Genomic DNA, 24,273 nt, shown 5'->3' on the forward strand with positions numbered 1-24,273 from the left:
TACCAGCCCAAAGATTTTAGTTGATGTATAGTGTTGCAGCTTGAGGGTGTCATGAATGTTCTCTTGTTCAAGACGGGTAAGGGTAAGTCTTAAATTCCATTTGTTTTTTCATAGCTCAGTGAACCGGTATTGTTAAACTTCTCGGCCCTTGTTCTCTTTGTCAGCTTAATGTATATTTTTTTAATTTATCCATGTTCTCCTGTTTTTAACCTTCTTGCTAAACCTTAAGATTGCACAAGTTGCTATAAATTAATTTTGAAGAAGAAAAAGGTATGTAAAGGTGGACCATGGAACAACTGCTCCATCTTAGCCATATTTTTGAGCTGTAAGAGACCGTCTCTGACGTTTGTTATATTGACAGCGTGTTTGGATCTGTCTGTCTAGCCAGAAAGCTAATGAGCGCCAGTTGAAGAAAGCAACGGTGTGAAGTAATTCACGCGTCACTTTTTTACCGTTAATGAACAACTATTGTGGCGGTACAAAATACTCATTTTCCTAGCGACTCTTATTACCAAGAAAATATTCTTTTAAAATTCTTATATTTTCTGAAAATTATCTGAAGTGTTTTGTAAGTTATTAAATTATCTATTTGGAAAGATGAAATTGAAGTACATGTTTTGAAATTAATCGTTTCTAATGATTTATTTTGGATAATTTAGTAATAAGTTGTATTGTTTTGAAAAATACAACAAAATCATAAAGCCAATCCAAACCAGATTAGAGAATTCATTTACTTTTATTTATATTTTTTTTACATTAAACTATTGTTAACTAAAAGAAACAAGAAAATAAACAAAGTTATAGAATGAAAATGCACGATTAAATTATTGAACACTCCAAAGCACCCAAATACACTATTGATGAAAGAAGAGTCTTGTCCCAATGAAAAACAAAAGCTTATCAATTAGTCTACCATTAAACCCAAGAATAATGCACTTGTTAATATTACACCATTTAAATTTAAATAATTTACATTTGTTCGTTTCTCGATGACTTTTTCTCTACTTACCAATCCTCCATTAATCGTTGTTATTTAGGTTACACAGATAAGGTCTTTCGTACAAAGATAAATCATCATTTCATTCATCAACATGTTTATACTAGAGTTCTTCATTGTATTTTTCGTTGATACTCTTAATCAACTAGTTGATCTTTCTATCAAATCATTTAGTAATATAAGATGATTGTCTTATTTAACTTAAATAATCTATTCGATGCATAAATAATATATGATTACTTTATTTATTTTATCAGCCTATTGTATTGATATCATTTTAATCATACCCGAGATGCTGACTTAGCAAATAATAAAACATGTATGAAGTAAGTGTTTGTATACATAGAAAGAGGGAAAAGTTATTTTTCATCCTAACATTTTATTTTTGTTTTATTAAAATGGTTCCAAAAAAAAGACAATTCATATTTGACCGTTAGTTAATAAAAGAAAGAAAAAAGACATGGTGTAATTTTTAAAGTTGTTTTGAAAATAATTTAATTAGATATTTTACTATATATGTGTGTGTGTGTGTTAAATTTATAAATTGTGGGGCATGAGTAAAACTCAAACAGAGTTTGGATTCAGATCATTGAAAATTGCAGCAATAAGAGACAAAACATAAAAACTTACAATACTTGTTTTGTAATTTTTGTTGAAGTGAAAGAGGGGACATTTCCACAAACACCCCCCACCCCCACATGTGAATAGGTTTCCTACTGAAGACAACCACAACTTAGCCACTTTCTTTCTTACAGTACTTGTTTTTTTCTCTGTGGTCACATATATATACATTGAATCTTAATCATGCTGGTTCAAAAATCATGAGCAAGTGCTAGGGGATTTTATTTCAATTACTGCTTCCTTTGGAATGAAATTGCCAGTCTCACTATCATACCTCAGTGAGGCATGATCCAGTTGTAACATTGTAATCAACAAGCTAAGTTAGAAGTTGTATTGGTGAAGCTTCAATCACTCAACAAATGGCTCAGACATCACAGTTAACTCATCACCCATGACTCCTATGCCTTGAAAATTTTCAAATGATACTTTTCCTGTGCTCTTACTAGAAGAGTTCATCATTCTGCCAGTGATGGCAAAAGTACTTCTCCACAATCTGTATAAACTGCACTCATAACTTCATGCACCTTAAAAAGGTACATTTGATACTAAAAATCCACTTTCAATATGTATCAATATTACATCAAACACATTGATAAAGCAGTTGATTTTGTACCTCTCATCATGCAGATATAAAACTTCCCTTTTTGCTCCTAGATTTTTTGCCACGTTTACCTCAATTACTGATGTCACAAACACCCCATCACGGACCACATTATGCATCTTCACATGGCATTGTCCTTCCTCTCAATGCATTACAAGACAAGATTATTTTTTCTTCTCCATCCCCACATTAACATACATAGCTCCTTCCTATGTCAAACGGGTTAACCATTGACACCACCACCCCACATAACACCAACCCCACTGCATAATCTTCCCTACTGATTTTCTGATCTTCAGAAATAAGCTGCATTATTAGCATCAAGAGTTAACTAAAGTAATCATACTTTCATTCTTTCTCTTCATTTTTAGTGGCTTTAAAATCCCTTAATCTGTTCTACTGTTCAATGCCACCTTTCATTCATCCACATTCTGGAGCAAAGACCATGCTTCCTCTTCAAACAAGAAACGTGATTGAACTTCTTTGGCCCTCCATTGAAGTACATGTCTCTGCAAGTTCTTACACCGAGGGCATATAACATGTTATTTGTATCAGAAAGTTATGAATACATTTCTGTACTTACATAAGGATAAGATAAATATGTCATAAGGATAAGGTAAATAGTACAAGTTATACGGCAGGATACATACACAACTAGTGGTACTTCTTTGACAATTATAAACTTAACATAAAAGTTCAAAGAGCTCATGTTTTATTGCTATTTAGATACTGGTATTCCCATCTGTCACATTATGTTAGAATCAAGGATTGAAAAATAAAATTGTAAAACACGGTTAGCTAGGAATATCCAAAACTACTATTTTGAAATCTGCATGATGAATCACAGATCAATTCATGTGGAATGGATACTGGTATACACATGACTGAGATACTGTTGGGTCAGTGAGAAACAAGTTTGTTTGTACTTATTTTTCATGCATCAAAAGTAATCAGAACAAAAGCATGTGCAACTGAGAAGACTTAAATTATACGTATAAAGTGGAATGCAATACATAGCAGAAACATAAAATACGGAATGCAGTTCACAGATACACAGTTTATCAATTTTTATATATTACTGTCATCACAAAAACTCTTGTTTTTTTTAAGTGATGAGAAATAAGATACATGGCATTAGTTTTTGGCAACCCCTGAAAGGGAAAGAATAATAAATAATGTGAAGATCAAGCTTAAAGAAGAATGTTCTTTTTGCTTTGTGAGTAATGATATGAAGTTCTTTGATAAGGGTAAGGAGAGGAAGAAGCAAAGAATCTACCATCTCCATGAAAATTCTCATATGCACACTCCATGATGGTTCCAAGCAATGATGGTGAGAAGCAGTTGAAAGTACCAAGGAATGCTAAAATAGGAAACCACAACAAATTTTTGAATCCTTGAGTTTATTTGAAGATAGACATTGCAATGCAAGTATATGAAACTTTGAGTAAACATACAGTACCAAAGAAGGTGATATTTTGACTTTTCATATAAAGTAATTCATCATGCTTGAGATTATGTTTTCTTCCTCTTCCTTTAGAGTTTTCAAACTGAATATTTTTTGTTTTGCCTCAATCATCCTTTTCTTATGAGCTTTCTTTCAAAATGGGTCACATGTGGTGTAAGTTTTAAGTGACATTATTGTTTATTAGACAGTGGTCGTCAGAGGAATCAAAGTATATCTAAAGTTGTATATATATATATATATATATATATATATATATATATATATATATATATATATATATATATATATATATATATATATATATATATATAATCTGGTTAAATAACATTGGACAAACATGATGACCATGTATAGGAACATGTTTTTGGTGACCCTGTTAGGATTTAATCAAAAAAACACTAGTATTGCTTTCTTGGTGTAGGTTGATAGGGCTACTGAAAACAATAATGGCTTAATATACTGAATGTAAAAACTTTAGTGATTAAAAATCAATATTGGATGGAAATTATAAGAAGAGAAAAAACAAGTTAATTGGATCTATTTAGCAATTTGTATGGCTATGGCTAAGTGGTTGACACTGATAAGGTGTAAAATGTAAGACATGAAAGATGAGGTTAGGAAAAAGGATAGCTCCAATCTCTGAGTTATCTCTCTCTTTGGAAACTCTTCTTCTTGTACTCTATGCACAAGGAATCATGATCAAGCCAACACAAGTTGACCTAGTTGATAAAGATTGAACTCATAATGTCCCAAGTTATTATGTTTTGTTACATGCTGAAAATTCTATAGGTTGAAAATTCAAACGTAAATATAAGTTATAAAAATATAAATGACTTATAAAGTCATTAATTTAAGATTTTTAATTGAAAATAATGCGAATTCTTACATTAATTTCATTAGTATCGAGTCTCACTAATAAATTTTTAAAAGGATAATTATTTTAGTAAGTAATTTTTTGAGTTCATAAAAATAATTCTGGATAAAAATTAGGGTTAAATATGGTTTTAGTTCCTAAACTATCAAGCGATTTTGTTTTTAGATCCTCTTTCAAACTAAGGTACTTTTCGGTCATTCTCCGGTAGGAAAACGTAATTTTTCATCCTCAAAAATCAACGGTGTTAAAAAGAAGCTGAACAGACTAACGGGTGGAGTGTCACGTCAATTTTTTTCTGACACTGAGTCAATTTATCCCTCTCCGTACGGTAATGACCGTTCATGGCCGAACGATTATGATGACTGAATGGTGTTGGTGACCGAACGGTATTGGTTATGACCGAATGATTATGATGACCGAATAGTAATGATGACCGAATGGAGATGGTGACTACGGTGAGGGATAGATTGACTCAGTGCAGAAAAAAATTGACGTAATATTCCACCGTTAGCCAGCTTCTTTTTAACGCCTTTAACTTTTGAGGACGAAAAATTATGTTTTTATAAAGGAGAAGGACCAAAAAGTACCTTATCTTAAAAGAGAGACTAAAAATAAAATCGCTTGATAATGTAGGGATTAAAAACATATTTAACCCTAAAAATGATCAAGTTTTGTCACTAGGTATGTATGATCAATAATATTTCCTAAAAGACAACCCATTTAAAGCTTGCAAATACTATTTTTAAATTAAACATTCGTATATTTTTGATAAAGTATTTAACAAAATACTTTTTTTTTTAATTGTAACATGTTTCCCCTCATTTTAACTTTATGCCTTTTTGCTCTTTTTATCTTTCATAGCCTCTCCCTCCCTAATTTATGCCATTGCTAAGTTTGGCCAAAGAATTCACTTATTAAAAGGACTACCACTTCATGCTTCCTTTACTTTAGAACAAAAATGCGTAACTGCTTTTATTGCTGTTCCCAGTAACACTCAACCAAATTCAGATGTTTGGGGAACTTTCTTTTCTTTGATTTTATAAAAAAAAAAATGTGTTTTTAAAGTAAGCTATGTGTCCAAACATTAGTTAAATTTTAGTAAGAAAACATTTTGTCTATAAAAGTAAGTTGCTTTGATGCATATAAAAATGAATAGGTTAAAATTTGTTAACCATTTTTTGTGTATCAACTTTTGTGTAGCAAGTTCATAGAACATGTTTAGATTAGGATTTTGGACCACCATGAGGTAGAGATGATGGTGTAGGAATGTGACACCAAAAAAGGTACCCAAAAGACAAAGCCTACTAAGTCTAACCTCTTTCATTCACTCATTCTTTCATCATTTCATTGTTCTAACCGAAGCAGACAAATTGTCCAGAACACCACTTCACCTGCTACCTCCACAACCAGTCACCCCTCTATAACTCTCTTCTTTTCAATCACACACACAAACACACTTTAAATCCTCTCATCATGATCTTCATCTTCATTTGTTCGTTTTAAAATCTGAAATTCTATTATAATTTTGTCTTTAAAAAATATTTCAAAAGGTAAATGGAAGAATAAATATTTTAACTGTTTTTTTAACATAATTTAATTAAATAAATTGACATGATTTTAATCTGAAATCCATGATATTATTAGAATTAATTATCATTATAATTTTCAATAAGTATCCTCCGTTTTGAAGTCTAAAATTTTATTATAATTTTCTCTTTAAAAAATATTTTAAAAGGTAAATGGAGGAAAATAATATTTAAACTTTTTTTTAATATAATTTAATTAAATGAATAGATTATTGTTTTAATCTCAAATTCATGACATGATTAAGATTAATTACCATAAGTATTGTCGTTTTAAAGTTTAAAACTATCGCAGTTTTATTTTTAAAAAACGTATTAAGAGAAAATAATATTTAAATTGTCTTAAATAAGGACTCATGAATTATATAAGATTAGTAAATGTGATAGAACAATTATATATATTATTTTATATATTTTAAAATGTAAGCATATTAAAATTTAAAACATATAAAAATCTTAATTTCGATTTATATCTGTATTTAACCTATAGAATAACTACGTATAATATGAATATTTGCAATGGTTGTGTTCATTGCAGTGTAAGCAAAGGTTCAATTAATGGACCAATTTAACTTTGCAACCTCTTTCATAATTCATAATGAAAAAGACCACAGAAATACAAATAAAGAAGGGTAGATGACACTAATACAAAGCCATAATTATGACTATGTGCTCTTTCTTTTTCATCCCTTTTTCATCTTTTTTTTCCCTTTTCTATAAAAGAAAAAAACTTGTGCAAATGCTTTTTGTGTGAATGCCTCACTGGCATCTTGATTAACAAAACAGTATCCATTTGTACTGTTCAAAATTGTTTCTGCAGAAAAGAAGCTGAAATAAGATAATTAATAAACTTTTTATCATCATCTTCTCTGCATTCTCACACTTTTCGAGTTGAATTTTGAAATGCTAAATCAATTCTGATGCTGTTAATATATATTTTCTTAAGAAAAAACAAAGAGACTTCACGTGCAAACATTTCATCTTTTCTTTAAACAGTTTCCTTATTATGGTGTTTAAAATAACATGGCACCCTTAATCATGATTTGCTTCTGCTTAAATATTTTAATCAATATTAGGTGACCTCTATGTCTTCAAACCATTGGTTGAAGAATATTTTTTGCTGAAGGAAAATTTGTGGTTGCCATAATAATATTTGGTTTGAATTTCCTAATTTTACAATTAAGCATTTATTTTAATGTGAGTTGACTCCAAACATGCTCTTCATTGCATTAATTATCATAAACATTGATGTTAAACATATATTGAATTACCAAGTACAGATCCATTTCATCATAAACCTCATTTTCCCCCTTTTAAACAAAACTAATAGAAAATAGAAAATCATGTGTTGTAGGTTTCCATGATAGGGGTTAGAGGTTCATGTGCTCAACAGAAGAGGCAATCACATCCCAAATTATTTTTCCATTTGTTGCAAAATTTGCACAATTTTTAGTTTATTTATTCATTTTTAAATCATATATACACATGAATTTGTGTTTTGAATTTATGTGCTATTTTTTATTATTATTTTGAATAGATGTTTTGAATTGATAGTGATATAACTGAAATTACCTTCAATATTATTAGATAGAAATTAAAGTGCAAGTTATAACCATTTTTAGAAATTCAACTGAACTAGTTTAGTTTACATATATAGAAGTATCTATTTCTATGTAGGTTTCAAATGTTGTTAGTAACACATGCATGTGAAGAGAATCGTGTCAAAATTAGAAAGAAAAAGTAAAAAATAGTATGAGTAATTTCTATTTACACACAAAGATTTTCATAAATAATCCATAGTAACCAAAATTGACCATCGGGCTATTTCTTTTATGGTTAGAAAATACCGAGACTTTTATTTGATATTTAATTAATCTTAATAAAAACTCTATATTCAAAACCTCAAACTTTAATTAAAAGAGTTAAACATTCCAAATTAAGAAAATGAATTTTTATTGTAAAATTTACAAATGAAACTTTTTTTATCTATATTTATCTATGCAAACTAAAAAACATTTACGTGAAAGCTTTTAATTCATAGAGAATGGTACAAACAAAATTTAAGGAAGTAAGTGTATTTTGAATTAGAAAGAGCATCCAAAACCAAAATCCAACCATCCAAATAAGACCATTATTTATATGTTTAGGTAACATTCATAATTTACAAGCACTCACTCTGGTATGTTGCTGACGTGGCAAATTTTCATTGGACAGTTACCTGACAAGACTTAAACTTGACTATATCGGACCCAATGCCCTTACCCTCTCTCCCTCTCTTTCTCTCTCTACCCCTTCTTTCTCTCTCTACCTTCCCAAGCACACTCAGACACCAGAAGTAGGTGAAAAGCAAGGAACCCTTCTCTTAAGAATTTTCACATTACCGCACAACCACTGTTGCTTCCTCTTCCCACCTAATCTCCCCAGAAAGTGCGAGAAAATCGCCGAAAAAGTGACGGAAAATTGAGCCCCGGAAGGGGAGAGTTCTTGCCCCTTTTGTGGTTCATGTGGAGATAGAATCAAGTTGGAATTTTTTAACCCTAGGCGCTGAAAGGTTGGGACTTTTCGGTCAGATCTCAGAGATTTTGGTGGGTTTGCTGTTGGGTTGGAACTCACTGGGGGATCTCTCCGATGGGTTGACTCAACAGGGAACTGTGATTGGTTTTGTGGGGGTTTTCAAATGTTGAGAGATTGACAACGTAGTTTGATTTTCCTTTTGGGGTTGATGGGGTGTTTGGGGTTTTGAAGTTAGTGGCAATGCTGCTTGTTCGGTGATACTGCGTTTGTGTGGAAATGTCTGCTTCTTTAGCGGCTTTTGAGCGTCCGAGACCTGGTGCTTCTAATACGGTATGCTTTGCTTTGGAGCGGCAGAGATTATTTTGAATTTTTGTTGCAAATTTTGGTTGAGTCCAATGCAGACTTTAGGTAATGAAAAATTGAGTTTGAGATAAAGGTCCTGATTTGTTGACTGAACTGGACACGTTTGGTTTGGCCCTTATTTGTGTTAGTTTCCTTGGCAATGTTGGGGATGGAAGTGGGATTTGGCTTCGGTGATTTCTTTTTCTTTTAGAGAATTGATCAGGGAATGTTTGCAGAGTGTATTTTTTCTTGGTCCCAGTTAAAATTAGGACTTTGATTTCATAGCAGGGACTGTTACGTTACTTTAATTGAATTTTGCTCAATATAATTGGTTTTCTTTTAGTTTCGTTTGAATTTTTGTTTGTGTTTATAATTTTGTGGCAACGAAAGGGACTTATGTGGGCAATGTGATTGATAATTGCTGACATGTTGAAAGCTAAGATTATTGCCTCAGATTTCATATATATATCTGTTTATTCTTTTGTTAAACTAAAGAAGGGGTTTAACAGTCTGGAGGATGAGTATGCACGTAACAGATGGACGGGTGAGAAAAATGTAAATAAAAAACATTGAGCATTTTAGCCCATTAATTAGAACTGATTGACTCACCTGTTTGCTGAACTACATTCTCAAAATGAAGAAATAGCAGTGAAAACATATATGGTAGTTGACAAATCTGAAGAAGCTATGATAAATGGGATACTAATTTTTGTAACTGTTTTCGTTGTACAGATTTTTTGTACAATTTTACCCTTACTCAACATTTTGATAAATGTGCTTCTATATATCTGTTTTTATTTTGATTTTGGTAAGTGTGATTTTAGTGGGTAAGAAAAAGGTGGATACACAAGTACTAATGCGCCTGTGTTTCCACTGTTTAACTACAATCTTGATATCCCCTGTCCATAAATAGGATGATGTTAGTATTTATTTCCCCAAGTATTAAGTTGGATTTGGAGGTAGGGTGTTATGTATTTTGATCAAACTTGTTTTATTTCAGTTAAGTCAGTCAGAACATACCTTGTGGTTCCTAACTGATGTTTCTATTCGGCAGGTTTTTAAGAGTGGGCCGCTTTTCATATCTTCAAAAGGTTGGTAATCTTTGTCCCCCCACATCATACATTTTCTTGTTTATTTTCTTATTTTCTCGACAGTATAGATTTTTGGGTAGGTTCTAGTTAGAACTAAGGAGAATCAGTAATAAAACTGATTGAACTTGTAGAACTTCAAGGCTCTGCACCTGTAAATGTACATTGGCCTCAATCCTGACACAAAGTGACCGTATATCCCTTCCTCAAAACACCCCTTCTTATTTTTAGGAAAAATAACTTTACCAAGCATCTCACATTACCAACTGTACCCACTAAAATAACTAACAGATAGGTAACCACTAACCTAATGTTTTGAGCTACTAATGCGAAGTATCTGACACACCTGTTCTCCATGGTTTTGCATTTGTTATCTCTGAATAAATCAATGGTATATGAATTTATCAGTGTTATCCCATTTTGATGTTCTGTAGGAATAGGTTGGAAGTCTTGGAAGAAGCGATGGTTTATACTCACACGCACGTCATTGGTTTTCTTCAAAAATGATCCTGTCAGTATCTCTTAAATCTTTCTCGTTCTTCTTTTGGTATCTTTTGTCTTCTTTTTCCTCTGTTGTTTTATGTGATTCAACTCTCAATTAAGCAGATATGGTGGCAGATCATGACAAAAATTAATATGGTGATTGATTAAGCTTTCTTGGTAGACGAACTAATGGGCATTTTTGTGGATACACTTTGTGCTGATTTGATTTTTTTTGTAAAATGGCATTATATTTACTGTACAATTCTTATTGGATAATGGAGAGTAAGATATGGCTTAGACAACAGAGAATTGGATAATACTAGAAAAGTCTTTACCTATTGGTGCTGATTTCTTTTACTCAAATATTTTAGAGTTACTTCTGTTGTCTTTATTTATAATTTTTTCTTTACTTTGATTGATCGTGCAGACTGCCCTTCCACAGAGAGGGGGTGAAGTAAACCTGACATTGGGGGGTATAGACTTAAACAATTCAGGGAGGTACGTTTGACACATTGATGATATGTAGTTGTCAATTTTGATGTTGAATCTGTGTAAAAATTGTGAATTTTATTTTCCAGTGTTGTTGTTAGAGAAGACAAAAAGCTTCTTACAGTATTATTTCCAGATGGAAGGGATGGGCGAGCATTCACCCTTAAGGTGTTTTATTTTTTATATTTTTAAGAAAATGAGAATAAAATTCACTTGTACAACTTCTAAATGCATTATTAATTGTTGGGCCATATAAACCCTGATTGTTTTTTGAAATATCAGGCTGAGACATCAGAAGACCTGTTTGAATGGAAGACAGCTCTTGAACAAGCCCTTGCACAGGCACCAAATGCTGCCCTTGTTATGGGACACAATGGGATTTTTCGAAGTGATGCTAGTGATTCTATTGAAGGATCTTTCCATCAATGTATGTGCTCATTATTTATTAAATGTTATTTATTTATTTAATGTTTATTAGCTTATATTATTTATATGTCAATTCTGCTGTTGATTCTGTATGATTATGCTTGTTTTTTCTTATTTAATTTTCAAGATTTTATTAATAGGATTGTGCAGATTTTTGTCATCCATGTTATTTTTTCATCTTATTGAAAAAAATCTGCCCTCATTTTCACCATATTTTTTGCGGTGTTTCCAGGGAGGGACAAGCGCCCAATTAAGTCTCTGGTTGTTGGAAGACCAATTCTGCTAGCTCTAGAAGATATTGATGGAGGTCCATCTTTTCTTGAGAAAGCTCTTCGGTTTCTAGAGAAGTATGGTAAGTTGGTCTTCTACTACATCTGCGTTTCATTTCACATCCTTCCATGTGTCTGACTGTGTAACGGAAAAGAAAAATGTTGAATGCATTAAAAAAGTTCTACCTTATTCTTCAGTGATGAGTCCTACTGATTTTTCCATTTTGAATTTGCAGGAGTTAAAGTTGAAGGAATACTGCGGCAGTCTGCAGATGTTGAGGAAGTAGATAGGAGAGTTCAAGAATACGAACAAGGTACACACAGTTTTCTTAAAAACCCTGGCATTCTTTTCATTTGAAGATGGTGGGTCGTTGGTAAAGATAGCATTATAATAAAGTTAATTGGCTTCAACAAAGCAGCTAGCGGAGAAAAAATTTTGGAAGAAAGGAAATCTAACTTTCATATATCCCAGTTATCCAAATTGACAAAATGAACTAACCAAGCATAGCGTACCTCTTCAAGTTATGTTGTTCTGCAGTAGTTTTCCTTGCCATCCAATTTAAAAGCTATAACTTAGTAAGCATGGAGTCATTTTTAGTATCAGCTGCCCTTGATATTGGACTGATATTATGACTATTTTCTTGGTTTAACCCTTCTGCTGGTGAGAGATATTTAATGACTTCAGGCTTAAACACTTGGACTAATCTATGGATTTATATTCTGATGGATGCCACCTATGAATGCCCTATTTTTAATTGATATTTCCAGGCAAGACTGAATTTGGTGCTGAGGAGGATGCTCATGTTGTTGGTGACTGTGTTAAGGTATTTATTTTAGCTTTTTTTTAATAATTCATTATTAATGAATATACGTATTTGAAAATAAAAGCAAATAAACTATATGTGGAGCATACATACTAGATCTCGGATTAGAAAGTCCTCAATCTAATATTAAATTTTCCTACAAACATTAGGAAAGGCAAGGCTATCTAACCCACACATCATTCAACAATGGTAAAATAAAAATTATGGACCTCATTATGCATAAGAAATTTTAAGAATTCCATAAAGTTCCCCCCTATTAATTTTACCATCTAGAAGTAGAAAGAAGTTTACACATTGGGGTAATATAAGAATCTCCTTAAACATAGCAGCAATTGAGTGTAAAACAAAGCAAAAATTGACAATGACATTAGCTATAAGTTTAGAAGAGTGCAGTCCCTCTGCATGTGTACCGAGTAAAAACCAGGAAAGAGACTGTATGCTGAACAGGGAAGAAAAGACGTAAAAGTGAGTTCAATTTTGATAAGATTTCTATTATCAGACTGTAATTTTCTTACAAGCAGTCTTTGGAAAACCAACTCTACTTGCATAATGGATATCATAATAGGAGTGTCGAGAATCAGGAATAAATATTATATATTTGACGTGTTGTGATTTGACAGGATTTGATTTCCGGTTTACAAGAAACTGATCTAATAATGTACAGTTAGTACAATACAATTACTCCATTCAGACATAGGTTTTAGCATAACTTGTCTCTGATTTTATTGTTTGACGGCTATTAAAGAGCACACTAACAAGAACTGCTAAAGGACCAACCTATAGGGCTGTTGTGTGCTTCTAACTAAAAGAAATTGCATCAGCAATTAGTAAACCAAATATGCCTGAATGACATGAGCGGAGTTAGTGAATTCTAATTCATTATTGTGATGCCTTAGCACTCATTTTTATTAAAAAAAACTCCCTTTTATCAACTCATCGTGTATTAGATACTAGTCTACATACTAAATGTGGCTTACTTTGTAAAATTTATTAATACCGGAACTTCCACTTTTTTTCATAGTTTCCCTGTGCTTATAATTAAGACCTAAAGGTCATAAAATCAATCATGCATTCTTTCATCAGCCTAAGAGATTAATAGAAGCCTTATTTGGAAGCAACTGTGATTTTGGTACAATCAATCTGATTAATATAAATCCTGTGTTTTTAAAATGTTCTGTTGGAATGTTGGATTGTGCATTTATTTAATGACAGTCCACTGGGTGTATTTACAGCATGTTCTGAGGGAGCTTCCCTCCTCTCCAGTTCCTGCCTCTTGCTGCACTGCTTTGTTGGAGGCTTATAGTAAGTTGAGCTCTATGTTTATGCTCCTTATAACCATATGCTTCTGACAGTAGGTGGTTTCTGTTCTTTTGTAATGATGCATATTTCTCTATATACTTTTTACCTTTTTTTCTTGATTTTATTTTTATATGTTTTTTTATTAAAGGATTTTAATAAAGAATCTTATATTCAGATAATCTAGATTTGATTATATAATGAAAATTATTGAACAACTGGACATATTTTGAATGTCTTTTAGAGGTAAATAACTTAGCAAGAACTATCCTCACTGATACTTTAAATATTTTATACCGTTCCTCCATAATTTCCTGTTATAGGTGAATGAAATTACATTATTCTCTGCTGCTTTTTTCGTATGGAATATGTTTGAAATTTGAAAATATATTGATTTAAGAAATCAACTGTCATTGTTAAAGATTTTCTGTGAAATAGAGACGTGCATGTAGATGAAATCTTTTTAGTGCAATTTCTGTAGTGTTTTATTTCGTTAATGTGATATAGATGATTTTTTATCGTGAAAGCACCATAAAATGAGCAAAAGTTGCCTCCCTTGGAGTAGTTTTGGCTATAAAGGTTTTGGTAAAAACATGAAGACCAAAGTGGATGTTTGGTGCAGTTACTATTCACAGAAGTCCAATTTGAATCTTACCCATTTTCCCCTTTTTATAACTTTGCACGGATCATGTATGGAATAAGCTAAACTGCCTATGTTCATCTGTCTAATGGTTTTGCTATTTTCCTTCATGAATATCATTCAGTTATTTTGTTTCTTTTCTTGGGTTCTTTAGGTGCAATCTATGCTTAAGTTAATTGTTATTGTTTTCATTTTGCAAGAAATTGATCGTAAGGAAGCTAGGATTAATGCAATGCGATGTGCTATATTGGAGACTTTTCCTGAGCCAAATCGCCGATTGTTACAAAGGTGCTCTCTCTCTCTCCTCTTAACTGGCCACTGTACAGTATACTCACGCTCATACCCACTGGCAACTGTACAGTCTACTCACGCTCACACCCACACCCACACACTCTTTCCTTCATTCACTGTATGTCATCCTCGTATTGTAGAATAATTAAAAACATATATTTAAAAATGTTAACTGGGTTTTCTTGATTGTTATTTGGTTTGCTTTTGTAAATTATAAGAATAAGAATATAAGAATCTGTTTGTTTTGGGAGAGTCTATATTTTGTTGTTCAGGTTTATGTGGCCTGAGAAAAAACCTCTTATAGATACAATAAAATGAAGATTTCAAAACTTTTGTTTCACTATCTTTATCTGACAAACTAAACTCAAGCTCACCTCAGTTTTTCTGAAATTTGTTCTCTATTGGAAATCTTACATCGATTAGAGATAAGACTTATTTAAAGTATATACGTGGTTACAAACCATATCTTATAAGTCGGTTTTATGAGATTGAGTTAAGCTTAAAATCTATTTTTTAACATGATATCAAAGCCATAGGTTAGAGTTTATGTTAGAGAGATTTGTGTTTGTTGAGCATATCATTCCACCCGCTATTGGATCGCTATAAGATCACCCATTAATGCCTAGTTTTTTGTATGAGATGCATATACATCGGTGTGAGGGAAGTGTGTTGGAAGTCCCAGATCGACTAGAGATAATACCAATTTATAGTATATATGTGAGTGTAAACTCCATCTTACAAGCTGATTTTGTAGGGTTGAGTCAGACTTAAAAAATCCATTTCTTAACATTATCAAAATCCATTTATTAACATTATCTATATAATATTCGGTGATGAAGAATACCCTGTTACAGTTATTATGTCTATGTGCAGTAGCTAATAGCTATGTTGCACTAACAAAACAAATACCGTAATATTTTGCAGAATTCTGAAGATGATGCACACAATCGGTTCTCATTCTCAAGAGAATAGGATGACTCAATCTGCTGTTGCTGCTTGCATGGCACCCTTGCTTTTGCGACCTCTGCTAGCCGGAGAGTGTGAGCTGGAGGATGAATTTGATGTCAGTGGTGATAGTTCAGCTCAGCTTCTTGCTGCCGCCAATGCTGCTAATAATGCTCAAGCCATTATTACCACTTTGTTGGAGGAGTATGAGAATATATTTGATGTGAGAAACTCTCAATCAACATGTACTTTTTTGATTAATTGTTTCCTGGTTTGTGTATGCTTCCAATTAGGAACAGTAACTTCTAGTGGCTGCATATATGTTTTATTTAAATTCGAGGTATCCTAATTACTTGCGGGCTCAGTTTTTCTTTTTGTAATTATATTAGCTTCATTTGTCTGTATCAAACATGTGAAACGTACTATAAAATTTTTCTGTGGGACTGGTCAATCAAGTTAACTCTTTGTATAAACTTTGATCTTTTGATTGTAGGCTCAGCTAAAATGGTTTTACCTCTTGTAGCATAGGTTGTTCCTGTAATGTAGCTAAAATTAAATGTCTAAAAGTGTTTATTTTCATGCCATGTTTGAGCAATGCAACCTAATTTTTGTTGGCTGTTTCAGGAAGAAAATATACAGAGATGTTCCATGTCAGCAGATTCTCGGGTTGAAAATAGTGGCAGTGAAGATTCAACCGATGATGATAATGTAGATGTGAAAGAAAATGGTTACCATGATGCAGAGAATGAAGTTGATCAGGAGACAGATGAAGATGCTGATCGTGTTCAGAGTGGAAAATTGAGTGAAAGTAGTGGTTATGCTGGCAGTGATCTTTATGATTACAAGGTTATTTCCTCTGTTCTATCGATCCTGTCATCTGTGTCTGATTTTTTTAATGAAACCTGAAATTAAATGCTCCTTGCTACATAAATCTACCTGAGTGAGAAAACCTCTACAGACTGTGTGGTTGTTAACTTAACAGATTCATTAGCATCACATATCAGTTAGATCATGGAATTTTGTGGTTAAGTGTCATTCATACCCTTGTTCATCCTTCTGTTTTGGGAAGAGGGGAAGGACAGCTTTTCCTTAACTTGAGCATAATTTTGATTCTGTGCCATACTGTTTGCGTTGGAGATTAATCAACCATGAGTTTGTTCTTATATTTTTCCCAATATTACTCTTTAGAGTAGACTAGGATGGGAATGTCATTTCACTACAAATATTTACAAGCCAATGGGTGAGTCAATAAATATGTTGGGCCTGACAGCTTTGGATTTAGTTGTTGCATTTTTGTACGAGCAAGGGAATTGAATATTTTCATGATATAGTCATATAGGAGAGATCTATTTAATAAACCTAAATCATCTAAGGTATGTTGGTAATGTACTGTGTTTAGCCACAGTCAGTCCCAAGATTGAGTGGAGGAGAAGGGTTGTGTTTGGTTGATAAAACTTGTTCAAACCCCAAACGTGAATCACTCAATAGGATATTCTTGCTACTTAAGTTGTTTGGATATTCTTGCTACTTAAGTTGTTTCCTAGAAGTAATGTTTTGTATGAATCAAGTACACTTTTAAATGAGCTAGGGTCACTAAATTGACCCTCAAAAATGGTGTTAAAATGAGAAAAGAGTCCTAACATTTTTCTGGACCTAAGGAAGCTATTTTAGGAGTGCCTGATTAGTTTTGGTTCTTAGAATATTGGTTTCTTATTAGGTAAGTCTTTGGTGTTGGTGGGCACCATGATTTTAAGCAGGATTAACATTACGGAAGTTCATTAAGACATACGGTTTGAAGAGAAAGCTCAGAAGGTAGATGGTAAGGTACTGAGGGGAAAATCTATTTATCTTCTACAGGGGCATAATGGTAAGGTACTGAGGCAAAAAAAGAAACTTGTGTTGTTTTTATTGACTTGGAAAAAGCATGTAATCAAGGGCAAGAGAAGTGTTATATGGCTTTAAAAAGGAAAGATATTCAAGTGATATGTGTCCAAGTTATACAAGGCATGTATAATGTAGTAACTGACAGTCTGAGATCTCCAGGAGGTGAGATCAAGACACACACACACACACACGTGTGTGTGTGTGAGGTTGGCCCTAAATGCATGTTTTTTTGCAAATGGTATAATTTGACATTAACGGCTGAGGTTAACTCTAAAATTGCCCTTTGTAGATGGAAAGTCATTGGAATCAGAGGGTTTTCACTTGAGCTTGAGTAACACAAATTATGCATTGCAATTTAGTAAGAAATGAGACGCAAATGACAGTTCAAAATAATATGGCTAAGTTGTCATACCATTGCTTTGAGGTTTAGGTATATAGGATTAATATTTCAAATTTCGTGCACATGATACTATTTATGTGGCTAAAATGAAGAAAATCATCTAAGGTCATTTGTTATTTCAAAATATCTGCCAAACTCAGTGAGAATTTTTATCATATAATACAATTTGCTACTTTATGATATTGAAAGTTAGGCTATAATGGCACTAGAGAAAACTGTGGAAATAACATAAATGAGTATGTTACTATTTAATTTTATGTTCAGGTCCACAAAATAAGATACGATATGGAATAATTTTATACTTTAAGATATCAGTGTGATTCATCAGGAAAAATGACAGATGATTGGTCAAGGTGGTTTGGGCATGGGCAACAAAGTTCATTGAATGCCACTGGTGAGGGGAGTAGATGGCATGTTTTGGTGAATAATATCCAAGAATTGTGTGATCCATGTAACTTCACCTAGTGAGATAAAGCTACTTATGTTGCTACTGTTCCCTTATGTGGAAATTTTATCAGGCTAGGGATAGAGACTTTATTTTGAATAATCATCTGCTGTGATTAACAATGTTGTTTTCTTTTCCCCCTATCCTCTTAAATTCTTCTTTGTGTTCCTGCAGGCATTTGGAGGTGATGACTCTGATGTTGGATCATCCAGTAGTAACCATGCTAAGACAGAAAATGCTAATCTAAATGCTGTTCCTGATACCCCACTGACTGAGGATCAGAACAAGCAAAGAAAGGGCAGTGAAAACCCAGTTGATGAAAATGATCCTTCAAATTTGTTGCCTTCCACTGAATCTTATCGATCTATGGGTGAGATTTTATCTTCTATGGACCCTGGCAACCATTTACCCATTCCTGTGGTTGAATCAGGATCTGTGAAGCAAACTGGTAAAGCAAGTAGCGCTAGTTTCAGTTCTAAGCGGTCAGCATTCTGGGGAAGGAGCAATGTGAGTTTTTATTTTTGACCATTTACTCCCTAACAAATTTGTCAGAGATCTAAGTTGGTATATAGTGGGAGTTTATTACAGGAATAACAATTACACTAACAACCATTTGTAGGATAATGGGACATTTATGTGACAAAATATACTTGCAATAAGCTAGCGAGTAAAATGTGCAGACGTAATATGTTAGCAGTGGATGTACTTAAATTTTGTTATGAGGGGAAAATTTTTCTTCCCAGTTTTTGCAGTTTTTCTTTTAATCATTTTTAAGGTAAATACATGACTTCTGATAATTTGTTATGATTTAAGCAGCCAAGGAAGACACCATCAGTGGAGTCAGTTGATTCTTCTGGAGAAGAGGAGTAAGATACTAGATTTGACTTTGTTTTTCTTTGTATAGTAGTGTGCTCTCTTGGGTTATATTTCTTGTTAGAATTTGGAGTTATTCTTTGATCCCTTTTCATGGATGTTTTGGACGTGTTAGACGATGGGTTGGCATTTTCATCAGCTTTAACAGCCTTGTTTTGTTGACTCCTTGCGTCATGTGATTTCTATTTTATTCCTTGAAAGCAAATGACTGTGATGGTATTGATGTCTGTAGGCTTGCTATTCAGAGGCTAGAGATTGCAAAAAGTGATTTGCAACACAGAATTGCAAAGGAGGTAGATTTCTTGTGACTACTTATTTTATGCCAAAGCATATAATGAGAACATTTTAACGGAATTGGTCCTGTTTTCATTTTAGGCTAGGGGCAATGCAATTTTACAAGCAAGCTTAGAGAGAAGGAAGCAGGCTTTGCATGAGCGGCGATTGGCACTTGAGCAAGATGTACTTACTGTTGATTTATCTCCTTCCATTATGAATTGAGACCATTTAAATGTTATTTACTAGTCTCTCCTGTGCTCTGCTGCTTATTTTTAATGTGATGTGTGATTTCTAGACGTTCTTGGGTTTGGCATTCTTGAAATAATTTGCTCAGCTTTTTTCTCTAAAGATATTGAACCCTCTTGAATTAAAATTGGGTAAATTATTCTTTTCAAAAACCAAAAGTGGTCTAAAGAATTTTTATTGTGTATTACTATAATCTATGAAAGATATTGGTTGCTAAAAATGTAACCACTTTACAATGATTTATGATATGGATAGAATACAATTCACACTACTGATGGCGGCTCAAAAAAATTATAATTTAAAAGTGTTTTACATATGGAAGAGTTTTCTTCATTGGGATTTTTTTTTTCTTTTGAACTCTATGGAATTTCTAAAGCTCCTTTGGAGATGTATTTCTATTGATTGAAGCTCGGGATTTATAATTGCTTTGCAAAAAGTTATACCATATCTCTCTTTTGGTCGTATATCCATTTGAAAAAAAAATGACTGAAAGGCAGTGAAATAAACACAAAATAGCTAAAGATATTAAAAAAATATCAAGTAAAAAATAACATTCAACAATAAAAATGCATTAAACTACCTAGCTAATCAGAAATCATGGTTCTAGCCAGAGTTGAAGTACAATAAAAATAACATTCATGGCTATATTTCTGTCATATTTTATATAAATTTTTTTATTTTGGCCCTTAATAAGTTGCCACTGATTTTTTAATCTACAGGTTTCAAGATTGCAAGAACAGTTGCAAGCTGAGAGGGATCTTAGAGCTGCATTGGAAGTAGGTTTGAGTATGTCTTCAGGACAGCTTTCCAATTCACGTGGCATGGATTCCAAGGTGCTTTTGTATTCTTGTAATGTTTACCATTCTTTTTCACTTTTGGTGTCTTTCTCAGTAACCTCTACTAAGCATGCTAATATACAGACAAAGGCTGAACTGGAAGAGATAGCACTTGCCGAAGCCGACGTGGCCAGATTGAAGCAGAAGGTTGCAGAACTCCATCATCAACTTAATCAGCAACGACAGCATCACTATGGATCACTTACTGATGTGGGTGATCGATACCAACATGCCCAGAATCATCCTCAACAGTGAGTATGCAGACCTATGTTATTTCTAACACCAAGAAGAAGAATCTACGATATAGGAAATTTAATTACAAAAGCTTTTTGATTTTCTTCAAATTTCAAAATGGGTGCAGTTCCACATGAATTTGATGCCAAATTCAATTTAAATGTACTGGAATATTACCAACTTCAAAAGACCAAGTACCCACTTGAGTTGATACTCAATATTGCGTTTAAAAAACTTCTTAAAACATGGAGATGAAATGTTGATTTTTTTTCCACTTGAGTTGATACTCAATATCCTAGCCAAACACTAGTTTCTTGCTGCACTTATTTCATTCTTTTATGGGATCGGCCTTTTAATTGAAATCCATGTGAACTTATTATTTCATTCTTTTGTAGCTATTTATTTTTCTTATTTTTTCACTCATGCAGGAGATTTCTTCAGCAAGATTTTGATTCAACCCTGGCCTTCTGTAATCATGAAAGGAAACAAAGAACTGAGGTGTGTTTTATATAGTCTATTTCACAATCAAAATTTAAAGGAAAAACAGCCAGGAAGGAGGTTGAATCTTCTCTGTGTCCTTAATCTAACCTTTTCAATAACTTCCTTTTAGTATTTAAGTAATTGCTTAAGTTGATGCTTGATACATGATTACAAAAGGTAGTTCCATAATGAACCCCATTAATGAAGAAAAAACTTTTCTTGTTATTTTCTTTTCCTTGTTGTACTCGTTATTACCATGGAAATGGTATTTGAAGGTTCTATAAATTGGGGAATTTGGTGTATTACTGGTGGAAATGGTATTTCTATCCCTGGGTAGAGAGCACTTTTTTCTCTAATTTCATACCCTGTCTGTTTTTATTATTTCTTTTTTATGATAAAACTACTTCATTACTTTTGGATGATATATTTCATCGTTCAAAGCACTCAAACAACAGTGAAATTTGCCTTTTGCATTTTTGCAGGAGAATTTGATGGGCACTGATTGGAGAAATATCAAAGGACAAGTATTGGCATCTGGTAATGGTAGTAGGCAGCCTTCTCGAAAGCAATTTGTAGAGTCAAGCCCTAGTGATTCAAAAAGCACTGAGGCATCAACAAGCATGTCCGTAGACGATCTCGGTGCTGTCGACTCTGCCTCCGTGCCCTCCACCTCAAGGGCAGCAGAGGTAAGCATTCAGATAAAGAAATGTCTTCAAAAAGTGTTTTTTATGCAAAATTCCGGTAACATCATTCTATCAGTTTTGACACATACGAGTGCCATGAGTACTGTACTTTTTAGAAAGTAAATTTTTATCTTAATTTAACTTTACAAAATCAGTTTGTAAGATGAGGTATACAGTTATTTTTATATTATAATTTGATCATATTTATAGTCGACGTGTGATTTTACTTGTATATTATGGCAGAATCTGACTGCTTTCTGAATGGAGATGATTAGGAACTGACCCAGTTGAACTGGTTTCAGGTGGGTGAATATGCAAGACATCCATCTGTAGCATCTTCAACGTTAGTAGAGTTAACCACTCGTCTCGATTTTTTCAAGGAACGGCGGTCCCAGCTGATGGAACAACTCCATAACCTTGATTTGAATTATGGTTCTACAACTTCCCAAGACTTTGTCTATAAACCGTCATCACCATCATGGAGTTGACTGGCCAAATAGGTGTGCTTCATAAAATCTGTGGAAGAATTTTGGCTGACATGTATATCCTTTCAGTCTTTGACTTACTGCATATATTTGTATCCCTTATGGTCTGTGCACTTCTTCTGCTTCATTCTCTTGGCTCCTACTTAATTTTTTCTTCTTCTTTTGGTAGTGAAGTTCATTGGAGTTGAAATGAAAGGCTTTCTTTCCTTTTTAATAACATTTGAGTTCTTTTGTTTCTTTAGGGTGGGGATGGAATTTCGTGTAATTATATTATATGTCAATAGATGGGGAATTTTGTTGTTGAACAGCCAACCCAAGTGAGGAAATTTTAATTACTGTTTTGGCAAATTCTTTGTACATAGGAACATACAATTGCCAGTTTGTTACCTCTGTGGAATGATTGATGTGTATCTACAAAGTTGTTTGTGGTCAACGCTCAGATTCTATTCTGCTTTTCTTAAAATCATCTAAAGAAAATCAACAAAACTTTGTATCAACAATGGATTTTCTCATGACAGTATGAATTTTTTTCTCTGATCACGAGATACAATTTTCCTGTCAACCTTGTTTTCTTATTTATAGTTAGCATGATTCATTTCTTTAATCCCTTATTTATTGTACCAGCTAACTATGCTGTGTTACCTATCAGTTTATTTAAACATTTTTTATACATTTTCAAATTGACTATATTAAAATATGCCAAATTATAAAAAATATTTTATTTTTAATTGGTTCTTATGTTACTCCTGTCGAAATTTCAAGTCTAAGGTCTAATCTAAATGGACATATCAAACACACAAGGTTGGTAGGTTTAACAGTGAACTTGCAAATTAATTAGGCTTAACTGAACTTTTAATACTTCATAAATTTGAATATTTTGTATTGAATTTTATCAAAAAGATTTGGTTTATTGTATACTCAAAATCCTTATGTTTTACTATTAAGTCTGACATTTAATTTGTCAGTTACTAGGAAGATAAAATCCGTGTTGCATGTGTTAATAAATGTAAAATTTAGTGATAAATATAAGAAGATATTGTTGATAATATAAAATGATAAGTAATTTTTATCAATTTAATTAATAGCATGCATAATGAAGATTGTTATATTTCTTTGTAAGTTTTATATTATCATCTAGACCGATTAAAAGAATAAAAGCTCTTTTAAAATAATACTATTTTGTATTAGTAATAAAATTTCATATTTTTATCATGCAAAAAACAATGAGATAACAAAACAAAATAACAACCATATTACAATAATAAAATAAAATATAAAAATTAAATGATAAAGATGCAATTGAAAAACAAATTTCAATAGACACTTTCTTTTTAATTAAAATTTTTTTATATTTTTAGAAGACATAAATTTAATTAAGCTAATTAATTATTATTGCACAAAAAAGTTTGTTATTCATATATCCATATATTCACCCTTCCTCGTAAATAACAATAATTATTATGATAAAATTTGATTCTCATTTGTGGGTTTGATTCAGAATAATAAAATTACAAGTTAATGTAGAATATGCAATATGTGTCATTATAAATTTTAAGTATACTTATAGATTTTCAAAATTTGTTAACTTCTTATTTCAGCTAAAAAAAAATCATAAATTAAATTAATTAAACTATTTTGCAATTTTAACTCAACAATATCAAATTTCACTTAAAATAAAAGCAT

At 32.5% G+C, this 24,273-nt stretch overlaps 1 protein-coding gene across 3 annotated transcripts; it reads left to right on the forward strand.

Moving 5' to 3' along the window:
• The first annotated feature begins 8,401 nt into the window (after positions 1-8,401).
• LOC124843563 (Rho GTPase activation protein (RhoGAP) with PH domain-containing protein) lies at positions 8,402-23,023 on the forward strand. Of its 3 annotated transcripts, none has more exons than XM_088095008.1 (22): positions 8,402-8,985; positions 10,052-10,088; positions 10,520-10,596; positions 10,996-11,066; positions 11,147-11,225; positions 11,340-11,484; positions 11,716-11,835; positions 11,989-12,066; positions 12,521-12,576; positions 13,809-13,878; positions 14,713-14,800; positions 15,728-15,971; positions 16,373-16,594; positions 18,652-18,984; positions 19,291-19,343; positions 19,583-19,643; positions 19,726-19,809; positions 20,592-20,705; positions 20,793-20,959; positions 21,371-21,440; positions 21,905-22,108; positions 22,349-22,487. In XM_088095008.1, exons 1-22 carry the CDS (start codon positions 8,932-8,934, stop codon positions 22,364-22,366), a joined length of 2,445 nt encoding a protein of 814 aa, XP_087951134.1. In that variant the 5' UTR covers positions 8,402-8,931; the 3' UTR covers positions 22,367-22,487. The 3 variants fall into 3 exon arrangements, with proteins under 3 accessions (XP_087951134.1, XP_047176292.2, XP_047176293.2); XM_047320336.2 differs by having other exon boundaries at positions 8,404-8,985; positions 22,408-23,023; XM_047320337.2 differs by having other exon boundaries at positions 8,405-8,985; positions 19,294-19,343; positions 22,408-23,023.
• Positions 23,024-24,273: the final 1,250 nt, after the last annotated feature.

The sequence above is a fragment of the Vigna umbellata genome, chromosome 1, assembly GCF_029865625.1.
Source record: "Vigna umbellata cultivar VRB3 chromosome 1, Vumbellata_1.0, whole genome shotgun sequence".
Taxonomy (NCBI): domain Eukaryota; kingdom Viridiplantae; phylum Streptophyta; class Magnoliopsida; order Fabales; family Fabaceae; genus Vigna; species Vigna umbellata.

Excerpts from the sequence above, each read along its gene's own strand:
- LOC124843563 (XM_047320336.2), top strand. The coding sequence starts at position 8,932 with ATGTCTGCTTCTTTAGCGGCTTTTGAGCGTCCGAGACCTGGTGCTTCT. Across the intron at positions 11,226-11,339 it reads GGCGAGCATTCACCCTTAAG|GCTGAGACATCAGAAGACCT; the intron begins GTGTTTTATTTT and ends TTGAAATATCAG. Across the intron at positions 16,595-18,651 it reads GTGATCTTTATGATTACAAG|GCATTTGGAGGTGATGACTC; the intron begins GTTATTTCCTCT and ends GTGTTCCTGCAG.